Genomic DNA, 19,588 nt, shown 5'->3' on the forward strand with positions numbered 1-19,588 from the left:
AGAAGGACTGGGAACTATATTCTTAGAGTGTGGTGATCTGGGATGCACGCCAAAAAGTATGTTGACAGCAACATGGAAGAAGTCCCAGTCTAGTGATATTGTTCTTGTCTATGTATCTATAAATAAATATATATTTTTTAAATTTATGAATACGGAATAAAATGCCCTGACCGCCGTCGCAAAATTGGACAATGGAGTGCTTTATACACGTTCGAAAGAGAAGGACTGGGAACTATATTCTTAGAGTGTGGTGATCTGGGATCTAGACTGCCGAAAAAGATGTCGGAAGAAACGTGTTTAGTGTAGTTTGGAACATCACTGCTCCAAAATGGTGAGTGTTTTCGTTATTCGAAGAGTGTCAATGCTTTTTTTCGATAAAAAAAAGTAACATACTTTCTTTAAAGGCGAGATTTATAGCTCAAATCATCATAGTTGGCGCTCAGGTGGTCGGACGAGCATTTACTCAAGCCCTTCGCCAAGAGTTTCAAAGTGAGTGATGCAATCAGTCATTTGTTTTACTAAAACTTTGTACAGTGTTTCAAGTGTTGTTGTTCTTTAGGAAGCAAAATGTCAGTATCAGCTCTTGCAAGAGCACCGTTGAAGTGATTAAATGGTCAAGCTACAGAGCCTCGTCATGTAAAAATAATAGAAATAATATCATCGGATTGTGTAATATCGTGACAATGTACATGTACAGTGTAGCTAGCTTTTAAGCTTGTAAAAGTTGGGGGTTTTATCGGGACTTTACAGATTGAAATGATTTGAACCATAAATCAATCATATTCATACTTGTATGCTTCAAGAATTGTTAAAATGAGGACATTTGAGGTTTTGGAGTTCTTTGATATTAATTTTTTTCCTTTCTCCAATCACTGGCATTGGTTTTTATCAAAATTTAGTACTTGTAATTTTAGTCTTAAGTTCTTTTTTACAAGCTGTGAACAGGGAATTTTATTTATTTATTTACTTATTTATTTATTTATTTATTTATTTAATTTACTGCTCTGTTGTTGCTTAGAGACGGTTGTAACTGAATGTCACTAGTTACTATCCTGATACTTGCTGACTCAGCTTTTAAAGCCTTGCCAGCCAAGTGTGAAGTGTAAAGTGGTGCCATGTCGGTGGGGGAATAGAAATAAATAGTGGTATTTTTTAATTAACTGAGCTGATAAGGTAGTTTGACCACTACACTTAAGAGATTTGAGAGCTCTCGAATCTCTGTATAGCCTACAATGCTGGTGTTTTGGGGCGGTGCGCAAAAGCCAGAAATTTATCTCAGTTAGTTGTTAAGTCTTGGCTGCCATGTTGGATTTTGCCGTCGTGCCCACACCATTGGTTGCACTTTCTACTCTCCCCAATCTTCCTCTGCTTTTAACATCCAAGATGATGGCCATTGCGCTCAACCAAAATAATATGCCTGCAGCCTAATCTCTGTACGTTGTTTAAACTACCTCATGGTTGGGAAAACCAAAGATACTGTATTGTAAGTATTTGATAGTAGTCTTGCCAGTTCACCCCCTCGGCTGTCGATCAAGGCGCTGCTAGAAATCTGGGTGCACTGACATTGAAAGGCAAATTTACTTTTTATTTTATTCAGGAGGCTTCAACACAAATACCAAAAAAAACCTGATTAGGGAAATCATGAGGTTAACCCTGTATAAAAACAATTTCCGTAACTAAAAACTTACAAAAATATTGTAAAATCTCTAGAACTAGATAAAATTTGATGGCTACTGATTCAATAAATATTCAAGAAGATTTTAAAGTGCCTATGAGGCGAAAAATGGTTTTGTGTAGTTATAAAATTTGCACTTTAACATGTACGATTCCGAAGTTTTAGAGTACTGGGGTAAAACTTGTAGATTTTACGAACGCTCAAAGTTGGGCTATTTTGCTTTCAAAAATGGTCAGAGGACTGGGTTGAGTTTTATGCTGAATTTCAAGTTGTGACGTCACGTTGGTGCCAAAAGTTTGTTTACTTTCATTCCGTTCTTGCCGCCGAAAAAGATTGTAGAAAGAGAAAAGCATGTCTAGCGATTCTGTGAACGATCAATTCTGGCAACTCTCTTTGTTACGGACGCCAGCAACGCAATATCGCCCTCCCTGTCGCTTATCTTTCTTCTCTTCCGCCATAATGAATTGCAATTCTTGGCACCAACGTGACGTCAGAGGTTATTGTCACCTGGCATTTTGGCGGCGCGATTCGCATACCATTTTTGAAGGCAAAATAGCCCAACTTTGAGCTCTCACAAAATCGGCAATTTTTACCCCAGCAATCTCAAACTTTTTTAATCTCGTGTTTGAAAGGGTAAATTATATAACTACCTAAAGACAATTTTCGCTACAAAGGCACTTTAAGTCTATTCAGTAAACAGATAATGATTCAGTATGTACAATATATTCTGGCAAGTCATTCCATTTCCTTACAATGCGAGTAAAGAAAGAACATTTGTAGCAATTACAAACCGCTTTTCTCAAGTAAAGTTTATAGTCGTGGTTAGCTCTTGTATGAGTACTTTTGGCAAACTCAAAGAAATCTGGAAAAGAGAGGTGATCAATACCAAAAACTATCTTATTTTACCTATCAAAACTTTCTTATACTATAAAAACTATCTTATACTATAAAACTATCTTACTTTAACCTGCTAACATGTAGCAGGCACTGATTTTAGACAGGGTATATAATAATCGACTCAGGTTTGTAGGGATTGTTTAATATTACAATGTATATTGTGTTTGCGCAGGTGGTGCAGCAGCCCAGAAAGCATCAAAAGGAGCACAAGAGGGTGCCAAAAGAGCAGCTGCAAACAGTGTTACAGGAATCACTTTGCAGGTTAATACAGTTAACAATTTAACAATTTATGGTTGTTACAATGAACACTTGAGACTTGAATACTAGTACTGAACTCTGTAGGACTCCCAAGTTGCATGTACATTACAGCTCTATCCAGTGGATACATGTACATATAAATCATTATCCAGTTCCAGATAAAATATACTCTACTGACAAATGCATTTTATCCACTGGATAGTGAGTTATCTGCTGGATAAAAGTATCTGCTTTTTGAAGAACAAGGGCCTGGGGTCGGTTGTTCGAAAGCCGATTAACGCTAATCCCCGATTAAAAGTTAAACGAGGTTTCCAGCTCGCTCCTCGCTCATTGAACAACTGGGCCCTGTTGTCCAGCTCAAATCAATGCAGCAATCAGTACAGTGTTCAGGCCAACCCATCTCTATCTCTCCACCTCTTCTTGTTTTGATGACATTAGTTATGCAATATACGTCTTTCTGGTTGTAATTGTCTGCAAAGATTCCCAAGTATGATTCAATAATATTACATGCACTTTCTGTGCCCTAACCTTTGTTGCTTCGCTGCTTTGAAACAAAAGGTTTCTTTCATTTCTCGTTCAAACAAAAGATTGCAAAGACACGCCGCCAAGAAAAACATGTTTTTTTGGCATACGTTATTTCTCGAAAACAAAGCGCAAACCAACAGAAAAAAAATACAGAGCAATGTTTTTTCATTAATTTGAAGGCATTTTTGACGAAAAAAAAATTTCAAGCAAATTTTCCACTCAGCCCTTCAATTACTTTTACAATTTATGTTAAAGTTAGACATTCCCTTTTAAAACAGAAAAAAAAGTGTATAGTAGGTGGATATTGTAAACCTAGTCAATCAGTTTTAATAATAATAATAATTATTGTTTTTGTACCAAAAGGATATTGATTGGTTATTATTTTTACCAACAGGAAGCTAAGCAAATTCTCAATGTGCAAGATTTGGAATCACAAGTTATTCAAAAGGTATTTTTTCAATTGATGTTTGAATGCATTCCCCTTTACTGATACAAATGTAGCTGTCCTGACTTTAGCAGCTGTGTTCATTAATATCTTAATATTAATATTAATATCTTAATATTGTTTGAGATGCATGTGGGAGAAGTCTACAATATTGTTGTTATATTATGTAAACATGCAATGTATGACTTGTATTCAAGATGTAAATTTCAAAACAATCTCAATTTTAAATGGCAGTTGAACTTGGGACAATGTTGTGTAACATCATGAGAATAACTTTGTTATACATGCATGTACAGTGTACATGTAGATACCAACTAAGATCATACTTTTATTCATTACTGCATTTCCTCTATGACATCCCTGGGGGGTTATTAATATTTCAGGTCTCACAAAATTGGGAGCAGGGCAGGGGAGGGGGAGTGTGGGAAAGACAATGTTAGGCTTAATTGGAAGGAGGGGGGGGGGGGACCTGTTAAAATTAAATATTTCTACAAATGCATGCACTGGTTTCCAACATGAAACCAAAAACCAGGTGCAGTACTGCAATGATAAATGAAAGCGTTCGCAATATGAAACTCAAAATTAATAATTTGTCTCACGATTGTACATACAGATGTAGCATAGGGTCTTTCACTGCTATACAGGTGGAGTGGTGTTGGTTGGTTGTTTATCAATTAAGTAGCACTATCAGGGGCGTAGCGACCATATACGCACGTATGCACGTGCGTACCTCGAAAATCTAAAAAAGAATATTTATTTATTTATTTATTTGACTTATTTATTTATTAACTTACAGACTTTTTGCCGAAAAGTGGCTTATACATATGCAAGAGTTTTCTCTTATTATTGCAGTATGCACTTTAAATTAATATGAGAGTTCGAAACCCAGTCATCACAATGGTGATGGTTGAGACACTTGTGTCAACCTGCCGCAGTTTTAGCAGCATGAAGAGACTGAAAACCCCTCTTCGAAGCACTATGAGTGAGGAGAAGCTGTCCTCTTTTGTAATACTCCACACACACAAGCACAAGAATGTGGATATTGACAATCTACAGTAGTTGCCGAATTTTCCCATAGTAAAGGGAGACGTCTCGCCCTTTTCCTGTAGCCAGATTTACAGTTTATAACACACAAGTCCAATATACACTTATATCAGTAGTACCAAAGGCTGACAAATAAACAACAACGTTACTGAATAGTTAGGGTTTTTTGATGCTTTGATTTATGAAACTTCTCCCTTGAAAACATGGCATTTCCGAGACCCTAAAAATAACACTTTTCTGGGGGAGCATGCCCCCACACCCCTCTAGAGGCTGGCGCCTTCGGCACTTGTTTCACTACGCCCTGCTGTGCATACCTAAACAGAAAAACCACTCTACGCCCCTGACTGTGGTTGGTGGTGATTGGTGCATTTCAATCCTTGCTTTGGCTGTTAGTGATTGGAGGATTACTGTTTGTGATTATGAGGTCCACTGTAAAGAAAACCCTTCATTAATTTAGTTTAGCGTGTTAGTCCTCCCACAGGGGGGTATTTGTTCTGCCCCCATCCTCCATCCCTGCAGAATGCAATTCAGTCCCATACTGTCATTTTAAACTTTTGGCATGAGAGATTTGCTGCAAATGCTCAATGTCAAAAACAAAATCTCAACTATTGCAGAACTATGATCACCTCTTCAAAATCAATGAGAAGAAATCAGGGGGATCCTTTTACCTACAGTCAAAGGTGAGACCTGCGTTATCATCATCATCATCATCATCATCATCATCATCATCATCGCCGTCATCTTTATTTGTACACAAAGTAGTATTAGTACATCAAATGATTATTTTAGGAGCCATGTGAAAAAAATTAACTAAACACACGTGAACGCCACTAATTATAATACACTGTAAGAATATGTATAGACTACATGTATACTCTTTTTTTATAGGATCTTTGATCTTTGAGGTCTTTTTCGAAACCACATTTTGTGAAAAAGTTTCCTCAATAAAGATTATGTTTAACCTTTTTTATAAGAACTTTAAGGCTGAAATTGACCCAGATTTTAAGAACATGCTACAGACCTGTACATGTACATGAAAGGACCTACCCAAGCTGAGACTAAGAGATAAAGAATATTTTTGTTCAGTTCTGCACTTCAAATCAAGGCTAGCCAGGCACATACATGTACATGTACGTAAACATGTACATGTATGTGAAAGGAATTTGATATGATACAGTGCACTTTTTTCTGGTTTCCAGGTCACATTCATACCAGTTTTCAGAAATTATATACCATGTACCTTACTGTGTGACAACATGCTAAGAACTTTACAGGCTCAAAACATGTAAAAAATAAGAGCATTCAGTTTTGGTTCCGCTTAATCAGCCACAAAGGGACGTTCTCGTAAAAACGTGTTGCAAACTACTCTGTGACTTGAACATCTTCTATTGTTTAAATCGAGACTGCTTTTCATTTAACACCTCCATGAGTTTCCATCAAAACTGGGAGGGGTGGGGGATGGTACAGAAGATGAATTACATGTATAAGGTTTCAAACTGAAAAAATGTACGATCATGTAACCTTTATAGTTCATACTGTGTGATAGGCCGATTTTCCTCACACAGCCACACCGAGAACCTGCCTGTGTACGTTTTGTACTTCCTACAAATGCACAGAAGCAGGTCTCGAATCCATACTTTGCAAACACCTTTCCAAAGTTTAGTATCAAAGGTATTGGTATAACTATATTTTAAATTTTGAGAATTTAATAAAATTAATTGTTGCTTGATCCTGTCATATGAGATAGGAAAACAAAACCAGTGTTCAGCATTGAAAAATTTAAAGTGTAACAAGCTTTCAATTCCTATGCAAATTTTGTTCAACATCTAAACCAAGCCAGTACAATTCTGAACTGTGTTAACTTTACATACATACTTCATTTATTCCAGAAGCAGACTATATATACAAATAAAAAAAACTGAGAAGAAAAGTACCTCTAGAAAAGGAAGTTTAGAGGTTAGCTCTATGCGAAAACTCCCTCAATAAAAGAAAAAGAAAAATAAATAAACATAAATCAAGATCTTTACAGTCAAATATTTCGATACATTTTGAGCTTAGACTTAACATGCTGAAAGCTATCAGCTTCCACTATATCACCCGGTAATTCATTCCATAGTTTGACAGTTCTGACGAAAAAAGAATGTTTATAACAATTCAGTCGTGCTGGTTTGACATAGAGTTTGTATTGATGATATGCTCTCGTAGACTGAGTTGTGGCGAGATCAAAAAATGATTATCTTATAACATTCAATGATACTGGTACAGTTCATATTTGAGCGCGGTTTGCACTGATGCAGTGTAATCTAGCGTGAGTACCATGTGGTTAAAGTGAACCTCCACTTCGACAACAAATTGATGGTGAATTTTCGGAAACAGTGCCTAAATTCTAAATTTTACTTTAAATAGCAGAAATGACATTCAAGTGTGCTAAAAATTAGATATGATTATCGCCTGTTTTGGATTTTAAATTTCCCGGGTGCCGCCATTTTGGATTTTTTGACGTCATATGGTTGCCGCTATTGTCAGTAAGCAGACATTCTTTTGTGTGAAACAATTGAGCAACCGTTTTACGTCATGAAATCCAAGATGGCGGCGCCCGGGAAATTTAAAATGAAAAATAGGCGATAATCAAATTCTGTTTTCTCCGACACAGAAATATTATTTCCATGTTTTCCTACAAAATTTGAAATTAGATGGTATTTTCAACCATTTAATGTTACTGCCACAACCAACAAAAACATATGTACTGGTAGTGCGTGAAACTCGAGTAACTGTGATACATTTTCTATCTTAAATTTATATGTACTGGTACATGTATGTTTATTTTGGAAGTGGATGAACTGCAGATGAAAAAATGAATAAGTGACATTTGACCATCGCAGTTATGTACACAAACTTTTCAAGTTTTCCTTTCGCAACTGCTTAGTTGTCTACATGACTTTCTCAAACTCATTAATAATTCATCAAGAGAAAATAAAGAAAATCACTACCGTGACCGTGGTTTGGATATGTGATCCTAATTACCATAAAATTTTGCCAACTTTAGCCTTGAATTTCTCCAAGAATTATTGATCATTTGAGAAGCCATATCAAACACTCGAAAGTGTGTTTCATCAGACATCCAAACACCTCGAAGTCGTCTAAAAAAAACTCGGCTGCGCCTCGTTTTTTCAGCCTACTTCTCACTGTTTGGATATCTGATGAAACACACCTTCTCGTGTTTGATATACAGTATTACGTAATTGTCATTCACTTAAATTTATACAGGTGTACGTTGCGAGGGGAGCTTTTACCCAACCCACAATATCAGCATGGATTATGCACTTTACCGTTGTCTATATAACTAATTCTCATGGTGTATGTTTGTGGAATTCATTCAAACGTCAAGATAATTCTCCATTGCTCTTATGGCCTGTTAATGTTTGCTTGAACCTGTAATGACATTGTGACGATTTCAGTCGCATTTTCTGGTGGTTGTTTAAATACAGGTAGTGGTGCACATCTACTGAAGGCCAACAACGATTGTCACTCCATCACTGACAAGGTTACCGAGTATTCTTTAATATTCACATCTTTCTCTGGCAAACATATAGAAACAGTTTACATCTACTGGAAGTACATCATGTCTTTGGTCAAAATTGCAAACAACCCCCCTCCTCCCCCTCCCCCTTCCCCTTCCCCCTTCCCCCTTCCTCCAACTGCTACAGTATGTTGTAGGTCCGTGTATAGATGGGTTGTAGCTTGTTTAGCACTAGCCTGATAGAAAAACAAGCAAAACAGGATAATAACAGGCTAGTCTAATACCTGCATGTGCTCTTTTGTGTGACCAAATGCACAACAAACTTGATTTGGTAACTCTGTATTGATAAACGCAGAGTAGTTTCCATTTACCAGAGTGGCCGGCCACACCAGTCATTTTGCAAAACGGTTTGCACTTTGAGGGACTGGTTGGTATGTGAGTCCTTTAAATTCCTTCAAAATGGTACATATCTTTTTAAGAATGCAATGGTCATTGTGAAGAATAATTTGTCTTGGGCAACCTTAAGAAATGACAGAAGAGCCTGGCTCGTAATTTCCAAAATAAGTTTGGAGAGAAATTATCCAGAAACAAACAATTTTAGGAAATTACATGTACTGCTTGCTATCTCCAGTAAGCACTCCGTACAATTCCGGATAAAGGAAGATATTTTAAAATGTCGTGCTCTCGTGCGTGACAAAGCGAGTACGACACGTTTCACTGGCGAACTTACTGTAGTGACAGACCTGGGTTTTTCAAACATGTGTTTGGTTTTGTCAACTAGGTTGATAAGGTAAATCAACCACCTTAAAGAGGTACAAAAGCTGGTGTTTCCGATGCTAGTCATACTCTCTTGTAACAGTCGTAACACTCCTACCGACGCAGCACCGCAGTTTCCCTAGAAAAGCCGCCCCACACACACTCTCGGCCCCCCGTTACTCTTTGTTCAAAATGTATTTCATCCTTCATGACTCGCTATGATCAGACAATACTGACTAAAGGAATTTTACCCACACAAACACAAAATAAGCTCGCAGAGGACCCTTGCGTCACCAACTCGCTACGACTGAACAGCGTCTAAATTTGCATTTCACACCCACAAAGGTGTGGAAGGAAGGAGGGGTATGCCCCTTTTGTAGCGGAACTTCTTGTTTAAGGGACAATTTTTCTTCAGCCTTGTCTCAGAGATTATAGAGAAGTAATGTGCTGATTTCCCTTTTTCTTTGTTTCCTTTCTGATGGTTGTAGGTTGTGAGAGCTAAAGAGCGGCTTGACGAGGAACTAAGAATACAACAAAGTGAAAATGAACAGAAACGCGATGGCGAATCGGAAACATAGCATTTGCTGAGAGTGAGACTTCAGCAGAACGTTATCGGACTGCGAGATAAAAACAATGCAAAGCGCCATGACTTAGCCATAGAGTAACACGCCTGGCTCCAATTTATACAAAATTTGCCTTATTTTTTAATCGTAAAATTGTACAGTTGCGGAATCACAATCTTTGACGCTTCGTTTTTCATTGTGGCGTTGTTCAGGCGCACTGATATCCTTTGCCTTTGTCTTCTGCTGCGGTATCTGCGATGGAGAGGGTCGGGAGAAATAAGTCAACTAACAAAATACTTTATCTTAGTGCCCTTCTCTGACCTGCTGTTTCAACTTAAAGGTCTATTCTGACCTACTCTGTAGTTCTCCCAATATCAGTTAACTTGAAGATGGTCTGACTGTTGCATGTAGTACCTAAATTTATGACGCACTATATAAAGGGGTAGGCTCGATTACTAGCCGCTGTTCGGGACATGAGCCCGCGCTGAGAGGCGGAAGTAAAGCCCAATAAAAGGGCGGCCGTGCTTATTGGCTAAAACACCAACCACGGTTCGGGAAAAAAGGACAAACTATGTTTGTAATTATTCTGTCCCATAAATTTTCTTCATGATTTTTATCCCAAATAAACTTTACATGTACAAAACACGCCTGCAAAAAGTTGGTACATTTATTCAGCTCGTTTCATGTTTCGTTACGCTGTGCCCAAATGTTCTTAATACAATAAGGGGATCCTGTAAGTTATTTTAGAGTTTAAGGTTATGAGTCACTTTTAAAGAAGTTCGAAAAATAAATGATTTACCCCTCCAGACCGTAGTTCAAAATAATTGTCAATTTTCCCTGTTAGTGAGTGAAGACTGGGAAGAAAACACTTTGCTTGTCAGATAAGAAAGTGATAATCCCTTTTTCAGCGGAACTTCTCGTTTAACAGCAGTACCTGTATCTACACCACCTAACTTAAGTGTTAGATTACCTGCCACTGACTGGACGGTATGCTACTCCATTGAAAGATAATCCTTGTCCCCTACCCTCCCAACATTTTATCAACGTTTCCGTAGCGGGTGGCCAATTGAATCAACTAACAGCGTACAGACAGTTTGTAAATACTCGCAGTAAGCCACCTACTGTGCTTTAATATGTCAACGACTTTAGAAGGTACTATAGCCATTAAGCGAGGTTAGTCAAAATTGAGCATTTTAAAAAAATGGTTGAGTAAAATAAGATTACCAGAGATGTGTGTGCATATTTTGCGCTGGTCGTGATAAGAATTTGGCTGCTTTTTTACAGATCGAAATCTTGTGTGATATTCTCAAAGGGACCGGGCCCATTACTGCGAAAGTGTAGGTGCTGGCAGTATGAAACCGCTGGGTATAGGTAAATGGTGCAGGTAGATTTTTTTTTTTCATTTTTTATTAAGTGTAAAGTGACAGGGCCTAGGCGAGGTGGGCGGTGACCGCCGATTTCAAGGCCACAACAGTTTCTTGCTTGATAACTTTGTCGGGAAGATCGTTTCGGTCATTGAGTGTTCTTGAGACGAAACTGTACTTGCACAGATGTTTATTTTTGTTGAGCAGGAGAACTGTAGTTTAATAGTTCTGTGGGAAAACGCATAATGTTAGAACTATGTTGAGGAAACACGCGTTAACTGGTTGAAACGCTACCATTTTTATTCAACAGAAACAAGTTAAACCTTTTCACCACCAAGATTCCCCAAATCGTAGTGAACTGGAGAAGAATCCCAAAGTTCAATTTCGTGAAATGGTGAAAAGCATCACGAAATGAAGTTCATTCATTTCATTCCTTCATTCATTTTATTTTTCATTCACTGAAAAAAGCTTTCATTTGAATGGTCTCAAGTAAGGTCTACATCCATAGAAGCAAAAGTTAAAAAGTTCCTTGTACACAGGAGTGGATCTCGTGGTGAGGGTTGAGGGAGTTGCAAACCCCACTCTCAAAAGCTCAATGATGAATGACATTTTCAAATTTTCTTGTGAAACACGCCCCCTGATTCCCCAAAGGAACCCACATCCCCTGGAAACCCTGGTGCAACATAATCGAAGGCACTAAAGGAATGTACTGCTCAATAGGTTTTCAATTCAGTGTCATCAAACCAAAACGAATACCACACTAATCACTCTGACCAATCACAACAGACGTAAACAGTACAACGAACCAATCACAAGCTCGAATCAAATTCATAAAACCGGTGCCAAGCGCGGGAAATTGCGTGCGAGCAATTCACGATTGGTTTTGGTATTGTTTGCTCATTAGTTGAAAAAATGCGGGAGTTTTGTTACAAACCAATCACAGAGCGTAACGAAGCCAAACCAAAGCAAGCACGAATCATTCTCGACACTCAATTGAAAACAGCTTAAATCTTTAACACTATCATTAGGAGCTGAAGACCGTTTCCTTACGTTACTGTTTACATTAATCTGCTATTGACAGTTTCAGTGAACTCTCGCTTTCTCAACGTTACTCGAAGTAGAACCGACGTCTACTTTTCGCAACAACTTTTGCGCCAAAAAAGGGCATTTTTTTTATAGAACACAGTTTCTCATTAACAATTATTCCACGAGCGCGCGTTGGATATGAGATGATAGATAGCCAACGAGGCGCGTAGCGCCGAGCTGGGTATAATCATCTCATATCAAACAAGCGCGAGTGGAATAATTGTTTTATTAACAACAATCCGGAAATATTGCTAGATCGTGCTGATTTAGCCTTGCAAAAACAACCAGAAGACAATTTGATGGTCGCCTTTTCTCGGACATGGTATAATGGCTGATTTACCATGGGCGCTAAACCAATCAAATCCCTGGAATTGCATTATACCATGATCCAGTTTTTAATAACACTACAATACAAAAACCTAATATATTACTTACAATACTGTACTCTGCTCCAGCAATAAACACTACTTACAATGAGGCACTAACACGTCTAAGATGCAAATACTTATAACACTTACAGTACATTGGTCTGTTTACCATACGCTTTTAACATTACTTTTCAAAGCTTTTTAAGTTTATTAACTTTACTTTATTTACAAATATTACATAGGAGAGAGAAAAAAATACGAAAAAACTAGAGAGATAGAGGTAGAGGATTGCATGTCTTTACCTTTACATGTAGATTAAGAAATGGTTACTCTTTGTTATGTCGTAATGTAAGAGGAAAAAGGCCCCATTTCCCTTAAAGGGAAAAGGACCAAATGATGATGATGATGATGAATGTAAGAGGAAAAGGGAAAAGTTTTCTATTTTGGGAGAAATATTGCGCATTTTACTTGTCCGGATAAACTATCTAGCATAAAAGGGCATGTTACACCACGGTTCGTGCAACTTGTGTCCCAACAAAATTGCGAGACAAGTTGCAAAAAAAATTGCCCAGTACAAAGGCGCTGTTACATTAGGCAATTTTTCTTGTAACTTGTCTCGCAATTTTGTTGCGACACAAGTTGTACGAATCGTTGCCTAGTGTAACATGCACTGAAATGAGCATGTCTCGCAATTTTATTGTTGCCGGAACAGTTGCGTAAAGTAGAAGTCAGTTCTACTTTCGTGCAACAATAGCTGAAACAAAAACGTTGCGAGACAAGCTCATTTCAGGGCATGTTACACTAGGCAGCGATTCGGGCAACTTGGGTCGCAACGGCGCAACAAAATTAAGACAAGTTGCAAGAAAAATTGCCTAGTGGCGTGCAAGATAGCCAGGGTTGACCGTATTCTTTCATTTACAGTAGTGGAAAGGAAAAGATGTGATAAATGTCATATTTTTGTAGTCAAGAACGATTTTCGTTCGACCTTGAAATAACTACAATAGCCAACGTTGCTGGTGGTATTGTCTACGCTCAAATGTAAAGTTTTGGGGACGAAGCTGGTATGTTGTCCTTTTCCCTATTTCCCTCTCGGGTTTGCTGGGTTTTTTTTTTTTTTTAATTTGTCTAATTTTTCTCAGATTGTTGGGTAGCGGCAACTCTATGCAGCTAATTCATCTTTGCACTGAACTTTACGGTATAAATATTTAATCACATTAAACCTTTTTGGTGTTCAAAAATGAAAATTTAGCGTAACATGGTTAAGAATCTCAACTGACAGGAGGTGGATCAGATGGCTATTTTCTCTCCTCCTTCAAATCCGGCTGCAGTGATTTCTTTTAGAAGTATCAACCTTAGCATATTGCACGGAATTCATGAAATGCAGGCGTCTTTAATTTTTATCACGATTTTTTCTTTATAACTAGTTCTAGTTAATTTTTTAATAATTTTTCTCATTGCCTGATATTTTTTTTTTTACCTTGGATAAAAAAAGTTATCGTTGTTGTTGTCTGAGGGGCTACACACGAGGCTACCGAGAAACAAATCCAAATAGCCGTCAGAGCGGGAGTTGAACCCGATGCCTTAACCACTCGGCCACGCTGCCTTCGCCAGGGAATTGAATTACAAATTTATAATAAAGGATATTTTGGAGTAGGGAACGATAAAAGTCTGAAAAAAATCCTGGCTGGAATAGTATTCCCACCCATACCCTCATGAGCGATACCGTTCTGTTCTGTACCTGAACTGCCTGAGCTATGAAGCCAACTGAGAGCTGGACATTTAGTGAATTTGTAACATACCAACAGAAGAGATGGAAATGAAATGTATGAAATACATTGAAAATGAAAGAATATATAAACCATTGCAATTATGTAAGCAACTTAAGCAGCTACAAAAAAAATTCAGGTCTAACGGGATTCGAATTCTCTCCTGCAGTTCCAAAGCGATGCGATGCGATGGTCTCGTTTTTTTAATCATCTCATTTTTTTGTTTTTGTTTTTGTTTTGTTTGCTTTTCTTTTGTATACAGCAAAGTGTTATTAAACCTTCAATGCATGGGACTTTTCCGGCCACCTGGGATTTGAACGTCTGTACTCAATTTTGGCAAATTGACATGTAAATTGTCACGAAGAACACCTGACAAACGACCCCTTAAATTATCAATTGTATAAAACAATTGTAAACAGTTGTTTAGATTTTGCGAACTTTGATAACACTAGTGTATGCCCTTTCTCGCTTACCTTATTTTTCTTCGTAGATGCTGTCAAACACACGTTTATAAACTAACGAGCACATGTCTCTCCTTAAGTCGAGTAAGGACATTTTCGATCCATTCATCTTCACAAGGTTCATAGTCTTCTCGATTTCTGGACAGACAGAGTCCCGCCTGTTTGAGATGTTTGCACCTTGTAAAAAGCGTTGTAGTTCTGGATAATTCTTGGCGACGTCATCTTCAGGTTCACTTCCCTCCTCTTTTTCTAAGACGTCAACCTTGTTATTCAAGCTATCAGACCAAAGCATTACATTCTTGTGACCTTTACTCCTGTGTCTCAGATTTTCCTCTTTATCAGTGTTCAAGGCAGCCTTCTCTTCTTTATCATTGCAATATCCTTCAGGTATAATTTCCCCAGCTTGAGGTTTAGCTGCAGTTTGCTCAATGGATTCCATGTTGATGGAGATCGGGGTCAAAGTAGTGTGAATTGCACGTCGGAGACTCTCTTGGTACTTCGCATGACAAGGGGATTCTCCATTCTCCTCCTCCCTCGGTGTTAAACTTGCATTTTCCAGGTCTGCACAAGAGACAGAATTGTTTTCCTGAGAGTTCCATTGAGGGATAGAACGGCTTAATTGCTTTCCTGGAATAACATGTCTTTCAAATGCTTCAATTCCGTCCTCCCGTGGCAAATGTTTTATTTGCTCGCTCTTGCTAGCAAAAAGATCCAAAGTTGCATCTGACACTATTGAACAGCATGGAGCACACTGCTCCAAACGGGAACATTGTTGCTTTGGAGGACTGCATTTGGATTCTATGCAGGAACCTTCACGTGAGATATAACTATCATTTTTTGGATACTCACACGATAAACAAGTCCAAGTCATTGAATGAGACTTGCTAAGATGATCATGACGGCTATCTTTCGCACGCACGCTGCCTTGTGTTCTAGGGCTTTCTGTTGCTCCTTCTCGAGTTGGAGTTTTAGCGTCTCGTATATTATTGTCTTCATGAACCCGACCAGAACTCCATTGATGGCCATGTTGACTTGCTTTCTTGCATAACATGTCAGAGCCACTAAGCGATACCATTCCGTTTGTCCGGTGGAGTGGTTTGCTGCCGTGTGTACCCTTTCTCTGCTCAAACATAACACAAACGACAGCGATGTCGTGTGGAAAATCTAGTGTTTCAGAACTGAATGAAGCACAGCCTCTCTCGATCTTCATTGACAAATGAAAACTCCATGTGAGTACAACTCTGCTTTGAGCGACAAGGGTAATCTTCAGCGGGCCACTTACACGAACTAACGTTCATGTCCTTCTGCTGTTCTTGGTCCAAACCCCTCGTAATTCGTGCATGACATGTCATCTTTTGGACCTCAGCTAGGCCAGCTTTCTTCTTTAGATCATTATGCATCCCAGCTTCATCCATTTGCTTTCCCCAGAGTTTGCGGTCACTTGTTCTTACTTTGTTGCAAGGCCCTCGATTATGATCAGAGACATGAACAGACTGGGTGTCTTCACAAGCTTCTTCGTCGTTCCACGGTTTTAACATCGTGTTGCTCTCGTCCTCACAAGTTGCAAAACTGTTCATTAAACGAGGTTTCCGTTTACGGGAATTTCGGCCTACCCTTTTCTTTGCAATCTCCTGCATCCCACTTCCTTCGATTCGGTTCTCCAGAAAGTGAGTTTGAAGTATTTTGGCAACAACCTCTTCATTTTGCCCTTTAGCACTTGATGAAAGACATCTTTTTCTGTCTTGTCTTTGACCAATCTTGCAAGCATCATCAAAAGCAGTGGACAAATCCAAATTAGAAAGCCTTTGATTTCTTTCTCTTGGTGATTCTCCATTTGTGGGCTGGGGAATTAGCCAGCTGTGATGATTTTCTTCGGAAAGTGGTTGCGTGGAGACTTGATGGGAATTAGGAGATGCCTTTCGGGAAAGCTCTGCATTATGTATGCTGAATTTTCTTTGGCGCTCAGATGAATGGGAATCGTTCTCAGAGGTAAGCCAGAAGGGAAGCCTTCGTTCTCTGTCCAGTAGAGAGTGGAAGCTATCATCATTTGTAGAACTTTCAAGGAAAGCATGCATATTATTCTGGTGCTGAGGGGTTATGCTTTTCTCCAGCCATTCTGCTTCATGGTAGCTTTGGTGGTTTTTCCCGCTCGCATGGAGTCGCCTTTGGTGGACCGATCTACGTGTACGCCCGTTTGCCACTTCTGAATTTGCATATGCAGTTTCTTCCAACGCCAGACAGCCCTGGCTATTCCTAAGGCTTGAACTGTTTACCTGGGATCCCGATCGGATTCTTGAATTCCTCTCTCCATCATATCCGAAGTCATGATTCCGGTAGCCATTTTCAAAATGGTGCTTTCTGAAGACGAAATTAAAAAGGAATTAAATTTAATTCAGTGCTTTTGCACTGTTACCGGCCTAAATGGGGGCAACCCACTCACAAGTTTTTTTTTTTTTTTTTACCTGATGTTTAAAGTTAACGTTTTATTGAGTAAATGCCGTATTACCTCGACAAAACGGCACACAGGGCTTCGATTTTCGATAATTAAGGATCGTTGTCCACGGTAAATTTGGAGTAAATTCAAACTTCATTGGCATCATGCACACTATTCTCACTGTTTTTCTACTTCCTTTCTAACTCTGAAATGGAGAAACGTATTCGAGGGAGGGCGTGTAATGAAGGAAATACAGTGTACAAATCATGTGTATGAGCAATCACGTGCACTGAAACATTGCTCTTATGGAATAACCTCCATAAGGAGCTCAAATAATCATTCATTGAAGCGAAAAGCGCTACATGCGAGGGCAAAGCGCCAACTAAACCGTTGATGAGCTATTAAGGTAGGAACCCTTAAAAAGATCACTGAGCAACGCAAGCATTACAGTAGCATTAGTGTCGCTCTCCAGGTGATCTAAAAGTTCTATTTGGGCCGGTTAAATAGGACCAATGTTCAATTTCCTAAAACATGATGTGTCTATTCATCACGTTGCATTCCGATAAAACAGGCTCTTTTCAGAACATCTTGGTGAATCTATTTAGCTGCAAAATGGCTCGGATTTGACTAATCTTAATTATCTATTACCTGCTACCGTCTGGCCTCTTAGCTCAGCTGGTAGATCATCGGTGATCAAAATCCGAGGATGGTGCATGAGTTCGGATCTTATCTCGGGTTTGGCAAATTCCCTCTGAGTGAGGAAATGCTCAGTCGGTAATTGAGTGGTTTCCTTCCAGCACTTTAAAAATTTATACTGCAGAGTTAATTCTCTGCCTTTAGCAACAACACGGCGAATCCATTTGCGAGAAGAATCGATTGAATGAAGAACGTTGTTCTTACTGGTTGTTAACGTATCTTTGAATGTCAAGGACGTATATATACGTCCTGAAACCTCAGATACCGAGGACGAATATATTTGTCCTCAAAGAAGCGATCTTTCATTTTTTTTTTGTTTTTTTCGGTTGCGTTTTTTTTTTTTCTTGAAGAGTCTAGAAAAAAGCAGAAAGTCCACGGACAAGGAAATTTGAATTGTGGGCACAAAATATCACCCAAGGTTTGTTGGTATTTGTGAAAAATCCAACATGGCGTGATGTTCACGTCGGATCAATGTCGATCGAGAAAGCTCTGGTAGAAATTTAGTAAAGTTAGAGACTCAAATTTATAGCCGAAGAAAGCCGGTAAGACAGTGAAGATGTTTGGTAATACAGCAGTAATCAGTACCATTGAGTAAGAAGGTGAAGCTGAAAGCATTGAAGAAGTTCCGATGAAAATGACAGTGATGTATGCGGCGGCTAATGCTGGTAACGGAAATGGAAAAGGCCATGTTTTTCACTTTTCTGGATCATGAATGTGCAATTAACCGAAAATACAAAGTGTTGAATTATCAAGAAATAAATTTTTATGAAAATTTCAAGATGGCTGCCAGTCACCGGGGTTGTACCTGGGCTGGCATTATTTTTCGTGGACCTACCTCGATGTGAGATCATTTCGTTTAGTCTTTGTGTTCAATGTTCGCGAAGAGTAGGGGACGTAGTTCCCGGTGTTGTGGTCTGGTCTTTGTGCGTATATTCCGTATATCCCGGGTCCGCAGTAATTGGCCTTAGCTGTTGCGGTATCTTTGTCCATATTGGACAAAGCTACTAAATTAAATAAAATTAAATTAAAATAAATCTGTTTAGATGTTCAGAAAATCTTCTAGAATCGACATTGTATGAAATGAATGGTTTGCACTATACTCAATATCGTTGCCTTCAAGATAAATTTATACGAAGTGTTGACAAATCACTCGTATGAGGAGGGGGGACTTGAACTTACTGTTTGTTTAGCGTTGCATTGGATCGCATCTTTTAGAATAAGGATTGGGCAAATATGTTTCACTATCGATCATTTCGTTTAAAACTTGTACACTCATTTGTCAGCAAGTTCGTTATAAAGTCTGTTTAGATGTTAAGAAAATCTTCTAAAAGCGGCATTGTATAAAATGCCTGGTTTCTCTATTGCTTTCTTCAAAATAGATGTTACAAACTTTGGTCATATGTTGACACGGCTCGGATGAGGAGAGTTGGCCATGGTGTTACGGTTTGTATTGCTTTGCACTGGGTCGCATGTTTTAGAATTGGGCAAAATTTTTCACGGAAGACCACTTTGTTAATTCTGTACTTATTTGTCAGCAAGTTTGTTAAATTCGTTATTAAGTCTAATTAAATCTGTTTTTATGTTAAGAAAATCTTCTTAAATAATCGACATTGTATAAAATGAATGGTTTGCACTACCGTTGCTTTCAAGAGAATTGTCACTAAATTTGGTCATTATTGATAATTCCGTGTTATTAACTAAATAAACAAATTAATAACATAAACAATGCC

At 38.5% G+C, this 19,588-nt stretch overlaps 1 protein-coding gene across 1 annotated transcript; it reads left to right on the forward strand.

The window, feature by feature from the left end:
* Positions 1-234: 234 nt before the first annotated feature.
* Positions 235-10,489, forward strand: LOC146471508 (mitochondrial import inner membrane translocase subunit TIM16-like). Its single transcript, XM_085119980.1, has 6 exons — positions 235-331; positions 405-489; positions 2,745-2,833; positions 3,750-3,803; positions 5,459-5,524; positions 9,609-10,489. The coding sequence occupies exons 1-6, from the start codon at positions 329-331 to the stop codon at positions 9,696-9,698; spliced, it is 387 nt and encodes a 128-aa protein (XP_084976106.1). The 5' UTR covers positions 235-328; the 3' UTR covers positions 9,699-10,489.
* The last annotated feature ends 9,099 nt before the right edge of the window (positions 10,490-19,588 follow it).

Source organism: Pavona decussata, unplaced genomic scaffold, assembly GCF_977016875.1.
Source record: "Pavona decussata unplaced genomic scaffold, jaPavDecu1.1 SCAFFOLD_102, whole genome shotgun sequence".
In the NCBI taxonomy this organism is placed as follows: domain Eukaryota; kingdom Metazoa; phylum Cnidaria; class Anthozoa; order Scleractinia; family Agariciidae; genus Pavona; species Pavona decussata.

Bases quoted from the DNA above. Each gene is read 5' to 3' on its own strand.
- LOC146471508 (XM_085119980.1), top strand. The intron at 2,834-3,749 runs GTTAATACAGTT...TTTTACCAACAG, and splicing joins TTACAGGAATCACTTTGCAG to GAAGCTAAGCAAATTCTCAA. The intron at 3,804-5,458 runs GTATTTTTTCAA...CAACTATTGCAG, and splicing joins AATCACAAGTTATTCAAAAG to AACTATGATCACCTCTTCAA.